The 8379-nt window shown below is 53.6% G+C and overlaps 1 protein-coding gene across 1 annotated transcript in view; it reads right to left on the bottom strand.

The window, feature by feature from the left end:
• MMP21 (matrix metallopeptidase 21) overlaps positions 1-326 on the bottom strand; it is an 8228-nt gene extending 7902 nt beyond the window's left edge. Inside the window, exon 1 of the mRNA XM_006912904.2 lies at positions 306-326. Within this exon, the coding sequence (XP_006912966.1) occupies positions 306-326 (21 nt within the window). The remainder of the gene's footprint in view (positions 1-305) is intronic.
• Positions 327-8379: the final 8053 nt, after the last annotated feature.

Genomic DNA, 8379 nt, shown 5'->3' with positions numbered 1-8379 from the left:
GCTGGCCGCCCTTCCTGGACGTGCGATGCGCTCGCTCTTATACGCAGCCACGGCGGGGCCAGCCTTTCTCACCCAGGCCCGAAGTGTGCCCACCTGGAGGCCCCAGCAGGCCCTGCGCGCGCTGCCCTTTGAAGACCCCAGCACCACCCCTCTTGCTGGGGTGAGAACGCCTCCCCTCGCAGCCTGCGCCGTTCGCCACAGTTTGCCGAGACCCCAGGTAATTACATCGCGAACTTGCAGCCGCCCGTGGATCGCGTTTCTATGGTGATGTGCGTGTGGGTAAGTTTGCTGTCCAAGTGAGCTACGAGGTGTCCATCAGTGTCCATCGGGCCTGGCAGTGGAGGTGCAAAGCCCTCCCGCCCCCCGCCCGTCTCAGAACTGCACCTGCGTTTGAACCACCGCACGTGACCACTAGTTTGCTCAGAGTTTGGGTCTTTTTCTTTTGGTGAGCAAGGGTTTGAGGATGTTTAGTTTGTTTCTTTTTTTTCTTGTTGATTTTCTTTTTCTAGAAGGAATGCTTAACCAGCATAGGAAAATGTAAAATTTTACAGTACTGAGAATAAAAGAGGAAGTCCCGTGATTTAGATGGTAACATTTTGCTGAACGTTCTTGCGGATACTTATATTGCGTACGTGCGTAGAGAAATAGCTGCGTGTACCGTTTTTCACAAGTCAATAGAATATCACAGGCGTCTTATGTGCCTGCGAATATAGGTGTTTATCTTCCTGGTTGATGGCTACGTGGTGCCCTTTCTGTGGGTCAGGAATTTTTATGTGAGGAAGAGCTGGAATCACCCGAGGTTCCAGAACATGCCCTCCTCAGTGTCACCTCACGAAGGCAGAAGATGGGGAGGAAACAGGCAGGCCGGGCCAGGTTCGGCTGCTGGGAATGTCTAACTGGTCATGTCAGGGAGCCTGAGGGATGGGGTCCTCCGGGCCCGTGACTGCAGGTGAGAGCTTGGAATTGCAAAGGTCTCACAAGAAGAGCATGCGTGTGGGGGAGGGGCTCTGCTTTAGTTATGCACTCATCCATCATTCAGCGAACACTTGTTACTTTTCTAGGACAGGGACTATGGAAATGAGCGTGATGGACTCACTCCTTGTCCTCATGGGACATATATTCTAAATGGAGGAGACAGACAATAAACAAAACAACAAATGAAAAATTCAAATAGCGACTGGGGCCAAGAATAGGGGGACTGAGTGCCTTGGAGTTGGCGGGAGGGTCAGTATTAAGATGAGCAGGAAAGACCTGGAAATATGAAGTTTGAGCAATGAAAGAAAAGGACGCAGTCACATGTGACTGGAGGTTCCGGGGCGGTGGAGACAAAGGTCCTGAGGCAGGTGCGTAAGGGAGGAAGGCGTGTGGTGGGTGTTGGTGATGGGGAGGGAGGTGGCAGGTTGGCATTGGAAGGAGGAGGGGCAGGTGAGGAGGGGTCTGTGGGTCACACAGTTTGGATTCTACTCTGAGTTCAGTGGGAATCTTTTGAGCAGGAGACGGGTTTTATTGATTGGTTATCTAAAGAATCCTCCCATCTGCTCTGTGGATGGATGATAGACTCAAAGGGGTACAGCCCAGAGGCAGGAGTAGACGGAACCTCTGGCCTGGCGGCTCCCCTGGGTGCCCCAATAACCCTTCTGTGCCAGCATGGTCTGGTGGCCCTGTAGCCTGACGTGGAGGCCCTGTAGGTTCACGGCGTGGAATTCCTCATCACTACTCGCTCACTGGGCTCTGCGACCTTAGGGTTCCTGGGGAGGACACAGCACCAAACTGTGACCCAGGGGGGACCCATTCCTGTGACCTTGAAGAGCTGTGCTCACAAGGAGCTGGGACACTTGCCGAGGTACCTGCACAGCCCCACTCAGGTCCTGCCAGCTCGGAGACTTCCAAGGCCAGCCGTGTACCAGGTGGGGACTGGGTGTCCAGGTGTGACCAAGCAGGAGGCGTGAGTGTGGGTGAGGTGGGGGCCCTTTGAGTTCCCAAGGACTGCTCACCCCCAGCTGCGTCCACGGCTCCCGGCCCTTCTTACTGTACCTGTCTCCTATAGACTTGATCTCTCACCACCCTGAACTATAACCACTCAGTGGGAAGGCTTCGTGGTCACTCCTCTGGAAGGGGACAAGCAGGTTCACGGCGTGGAATTTCTCATCACTACCCTCGTTCCTACTTCGCTCTCTCTCTATTCAGAAGCAAACCCCAGGCATCACATGTAATTTTATGCGTAAATATTCAGTATGGAGATCTGTATAAGACAGGCTATTTGAAAAAAAAATAAAAAAGGAAAGCATACTGCCATTATCCTGCCTTCAAACTCAGCGATGGCCCTGAGCAGCGTTCACGGGCCTCATTCTTTATTAAATTTTAAATTAGCTCTGGCTGGAAGGCACATCCTGAAAACTTTCTGTACAACGGAAACTAAAAAGATGAAGGGCAGAAAGAAATCACTAGAAGTGGCACGCAGGCGCTGCGTTCTCACGTGACTACGCACACGACATTTGTAGAGAGTCGGAGGGAAACCGGCCCCACCGGCTGCCAGTCCCCACACCTGTGCCCGGCCCAGTCCCTGGTCTCCGTGAGATGCCTCGTGTAGCTCCTTAACTCCCTTGTCTAACAGGACTGGCCTGGCAGGCTCTCTGCACCTGGGACCGGAGGGACCTGTCTCGGACCGGTAGCCTCCTCCGGTTTCTTCTCCCTGTGCCACGTGACAGACGTGTGTCTATTTTTCAATTACACGTGTCAGGTATACGTTTTATGTATATGCGGTTTTATAAAACTATGTGGTTATATATGTGTCGATTATATTTGTCAGCGTATCAGTTTACTTAACCGTAGTAATATGTCGATGAACATATATGTGACCGAACATGTATATCACATCAACGAACATATATGTCACAACATATATTGTGATAAGTGGCTGCAGAGTGTCCCTCTGTGGCTAAAACAAAGCGTGTCTTGAGCGTAAGGGCATTTACTCCTCACTTGACCGGGTTTTCCTTCTGTGTTTTTTATTAAAATCTCAAACTACGTTTTGATTAGAAGACAAACCCTAAATGTTTTCTGTGGAGCAAACAAAAACCTGCGAAGATACAAGACTGAGAACAAAATTATTCAAAATATGATCCGGATGTTCCGTATGACCTGGGAGGCTAGAATTCTGAACGTGGAACAGAACTGAGAACTCCGTGAGAGAGCTGGTGTCCTGAGGGCTGATGTCACACAGCCCGTGCGTGTCCTGACGGGTAGAAAGGACTCAGATGGTGCCTGTCGATTCCGTGAGCTCTGGCTGAAGACAGTGCTCCTGAAAGTCAGGTCTTAAGACTTGCATGACAGCTGTCCCTAACGATGAAAATTACATCCTTCTTAGGGATCAAAGGTGTAAGAAATTTACTACTGAAGGGCTTTGTTCACTAAAATTCATTTTTTTCTCTTTTGTGCTGTCTGGTGCAGCTGGCCTCACGCGGCTCAGGGCGACTGGACTCGGGGAAGTGTGCCTGCGATTTGGGGCGCTTGCTTGTCTCTCGGAGCGTTCTTCTCCCCGGTTATCGCTCAGCCTTTGAGTGGACGAGCTCCTCGAGGCTCAGTGTCGATTAACCAGAGTGCTTATTCCAGATAAATTGGATTTTGAGGAAATCAGTTGGATTTAGGAGGAAAAGTGGCAGAGGAAGTTGTGTGACCTGCAGAATGAGGGACAGGAGCTCCTGGAGAAACAGGTTCCTGATCTGTGCAGGACACTCCGCATATCTCAGCCTGGGGAAGGGTTTGGCTGGAAGCTTCTAGAATCTCCTTAAATGCCCAGGTGGCAGGACCCAGTTGTCAGTGGGAGAACTGAAAACTTTTTCCCCCAAATACCTATTATTTACAAGACGGGTCTGCATATTCTCAGACTGACATAACTTTCTGGAAAAACATTTCCTTAGTTGTTCCCATGGGAGGCGGGAGGCGTTCCGGCTGATGCACACGAGGGCTCAGTTCTGACTCTGAGAGCGAGTCTGTTTCAGGGGGCCAGGTGTTGGCCGTAAGACGACGCGGCGGAGTGCGGGCCTGTGCGTTCCGTGCAGCCACACCCCGCCGCCGATGGCAGGACGAGGATGCTCTCCCGCCTCTCTCCTGACGTCCTCCTCTCTGGACTGGGCACTTCGGTCCCTTTCCATCCACGAAGGAACCCTTTACGCAGCTGGGCCAGCTGAGGCTCCTCGGCCTCCCTGGGGGGAGTCGGCCATGAGGCCCTGTGGTTTCGGGGTGGTTCTTCCTCCGCCGAAGGGGGCATAGCGGGCCGCGGGGAAGGGAGGCGCGTCCGCTGCTCGCCCGCACTCTGCCCAGGCGCGTGCTTCATTTCCAGATCGAGAAGATCGACGTCGAGGTGATGATCGCCGTCGGCGGCGCCTTGCTGATTGCTGCCTTTGTGCTCATGTGCTGTTTCCTCTGTGTTTACTGCAAACTGGCCAAAGTACTGAGGTGAGTGACCGCGGTCAGAGTGAGGACACCCCTCAAATGGGAGCAGGGTCTCTCCTTGCCCTGGGGCCGCGCGCTGGGCGAGGTCAGGAAGGTGGGGGGTGGGCAGGTTTGAAAAGGCAAAGGCAGGTGAGCCTAGAATCTTGGCTTCCTCCCCTTCTGGCTTGGGGTCGTGAGCTCAAAAGTGAGTGTTCTCAGCCAGGTGGCTGTGTGTCGGCGCTGCGGTGCTGTCACTGACCTCGGGGCTTTGCCCTCAGACTGGCTGGGCCCCTCAGTCCCCGGCGCTGCGGACCGAAGACTGTGGGGAGACTGCACCAGCGAGTCTCCGCCCTGCGGTCCCTCAGGCCGGGCTGACTCCATCTCTTGCCTGAGCTGGGGGGGCGCTCAGGGTGTGCTCGGGTTCACTGCCCATGGCCTTAGGGACAGTGAGGTGGCCTGTCGGACTTTGGGGAGCCAGAGCTGTGTGAAACTCCTGGGAGGCACCTGAAAATGGGGTAGAGGTCAGGATAAACGTGGAGTTCTTTTCAAAATGTTTTACCTTTTACCTGGAGCAGAGAAGCAATTTTCCATGAGGTAGAATTAATGTTGTGAATCTGGGGAAGTTAAAGAGAGTAGTGGGGGGCGGGTCCCAACCTCAGGGCGGCAGCCTGAGGTACCTCCCATCAACCCGCACCTCGCCACCTGCGTCCCCATCAACCCACACCTCGCCACCTGCAGTCCCCATCAACCTGCACCTCGCCATCTGCAGTCCAGTCCCCATCAACCCACACCTCGCCACCTGCGTCCCCATCAACCTGCACCTCGCCACCTGCAGTCCAGTCCCCATCAACCCGCACGTCGCCATCTGCAGTCCAGTCCCCATCAACCCACACCTCACCACCTGCGTCCCCATCAACCCGCACCTCGCCACCTGCAGTCCAGTCTCCATCAACCCGCACTTCGCCACCTGCAGTCCAGTCCCCATCACACCTGCACCTCGCCACCTGCAGTCCCCATCACACCTGCACCTCGCCACCTGCAGCCAGATGCATGTCGGGTGAGGCGCTGACCCGGTCAGACGGGCGCGAGGCAGTGGTTTGCGTCCTTTGCTTCCTTTACCCTTATTTAACATTTATAAAAATATCTGGGCAGGAAAAGATGGGGCGAGGATTCGAGTGGGGGCAGAGAGGTGTAAACACAGGCTGGGGTCACGTGGTGTGATTCGCCCAGCCGAGAACCTCCTGACAATTGTAAGAAATGGACCGAAACAAACCAAAAAAGAAATCTAATGCTTTTTATAAAATCTCCGCAGGAAACGATGAATCAGTGGCACCGACAGAAAAGGCAGGAAGGTTGTCCTGAGATGCTGCCGTCTCCCCGCTGTCCACCGTCAGCCCCCAGCGACTGAGCCTGAGGGTGATGCTGCAGGGACTGTCACCAGACAGAGGTGGACTCCGTCCCCCGGCCACAGGCCTGTCCCATGAAGTACAGACCCTCCATGCTGAGCTCAGCCGCCTCCTGACTGTTCTTTCGAGGTGTTTGCGGGCCCCCGACAGCGGGAGCTGTGCTGTCCCCGATCCCCAGGCACCTGGCACAGGGCCCAGGCTCACCAGGGGGCAGGACAGTGACCCGAATCTCACCTTTGCCAGTCTGGCATCACTTTTCACCAGGTAAACGTCTAAACTCAGGTGCAGCAGTAAATCCCGAGCAGCACCCTTTTGCTCATCGATGAGACTATGCCGCGTGTCACTTAACTGTCGCCAGCAATGAGCTCTTGATCCTGCTGTGGAAGCAGCAGGGGCAGTTTCCTGGGTTGCAGTGAAACCTCCAGGAAACCACAGCTCAGACCTCTCTTGACAGAGGGGGGATCCGAAGCTCGGGGCCAGGGTGACTCCTGGTGTCAGGCAGCCAGTCAGTGACGGGAGACGGGGACCTGAAAATTCTGTGTGATTCACACTCCCAGGCCTATCACCAAGTTTCGTTATTTGACCGGGTGCCCATCTTGTGACTAACAGCAGGATGGTCTGGGGGTTCATTATTCCTTTCCCCATCTTCTGCCCAAACACCCCAAATCCTACACAAACTGCATCTCTAGTGGCAGAAAGTAGCCGAGCTCCCTGACCACGTGAGCCTCTGAGTCACATGTGACCAGCCAGGTTCTGCCTCTGCGCCAGGGCAGATGGCCTCCTCATCCTTCTGGCTTCCAGACCTCCAGGCTCCACCTCACAGCTGAAGGCCTGAGGTCCGGAGGGAACCAGGTGGAGGACGGGTCAGACGCCCTGCGAAGACACCCCTACCCTCATCTCCTGCAGCTCTGAGTGAGCGGGCGTGTGTGCATCTGGCTGCACGTCACTCAGCCTCGTGAGCGGCGCTTACTTCTGTCAGGCCCAGTTTTCCTTCTCAGTAACGTAGACCCTGATAGGGTTGTTTGGAGGGTTCAATGAGACGTTGAAAGGAAGTGTTTAAGTCACTGATCATTAATTCACAGATAACAGATATGAATTTCTCCTGGAAGGACTGTGCATGTCTTCCAAGCACGAGACTAAACCTAGAATGATCGCCGGGGCAAACACATTGCTTCAGCTTTTGTAGTGTTTACCAGAACTTTTTGAAATGAATTCTGCTGCTAAAGACATTAAAGTCTTTTTGTTTCAGTTGTTTTTTGAAACACTTCACAATTACACACATCATAAATCGATACGTAAGGAAAATACACAGTTTAAAATTGCTTTGATTAAAAGATTCTTAAGGACGTATTTTATTCAAACTCTGAAAAGGTTTATGTCGTTGATGTTTAGTTTGCCAATTTAACTTGATTATTTTATTATTTAGGATTAGATTTAATTGTAACAAACTCTCAAAGTGATTGTGGCTTAAAGACAGAAGCTGGTATTTCTCTTGCAGCCAGGAGGTCCACGGGCAGGCTAGTTCACCCCGTGTCATCTTGTTCCACTAAGCTGGCTTCCTTAGTGGACACGGGAGGAGGATGGGGCCAGAGGGGGACCTTTCACTTCTCTTTACGTCTCCTGGGCCACGACTTAATCACACGGACACATTTACCTGCAAGGGAAGCTGGGAAATGGAGCTTTTACTTCAGCTGGCCATGGACCCTCCTAAACGTCAAGGGTTCTGGTCCCACGGTAAGAGATATTGGGGCCAACTAGCCAGCTGTACCTTGGACATCCTTCTCTGTCTCAGAATTTTTAGTAAGATTTTGTTTCCTGCTAGTTTATTTTCTGGAAATCCACATACACACAATGTTTTCATTTTACTTTCTGCTCACATTTAATGGAATCACATCTGCATTGAACATCGTACTTGTGGTGAAGCCATTCTTTTCTCGTTAAGTGAGTTACTACATGTAACCAGTGAGTTTAAAGCACCTCGAACTTGGAACAGTTGCCCGAGGTGTCCCACACCTGCCAGGTCTGGAGGGACCTCGCACACGCTCAGTGCTGACCCGCCCGCCTGCCCCGGGGTGGCTGTCAGGTCCCTGCAGGATGCTTTACCCGCGCCCGGTGCCAAGTTCTTCCTTCACGGCTCTCCCCAAGCTCAGCTGGTTAGGGTGGGTGCATAAGAGCCCATGTAAAGAGGGGACGTAGGCGACATAGGCCACAGAATTCGACGAACCCTCTACAGCAGGGGTCCCCACACCCCGGCCCGCGCGCCAGTACTGGTCCATGGCCTGTTAGGAACCGGGCTGCACAGCAGGGGGTGAGTGGTGGGCGAGCGAGCGAAGCTTCATCTGTGTCTGTAGCCGCTCCCCGGCGCCAGCATCACCGCCTCAGCTCCACCTCAGCTCATCAGGCGTTAGATTCTGATGGGAGCACCGGTCCCTGGGGCCACAGAGGTTGGGGACGGCTGGCCTGCAGCACCTCTGTCCACCCCACATTCTGCCCTCCTGACCCTCAGGAAGGACACCTGAGAGTTGGCCTACAGCCTCTC

This window comes from Pteropus alecto, unplaced genomic scaffold (genome assembly GCF_000325575.1).
Source record: "Pteropus alecto unplaced genomic scaffold, ASM32557v1 scaffold74, whole genome shotgun sequence".
NCBI lineage: Eukaryota > Metazoa > Chordata > Mammalia > Chiroptera > Pteropodidae > Pteropus > Pteropus alecto.
This window is presented reverse-complemented; position numbering and strand designations above follow the sequence as displayed.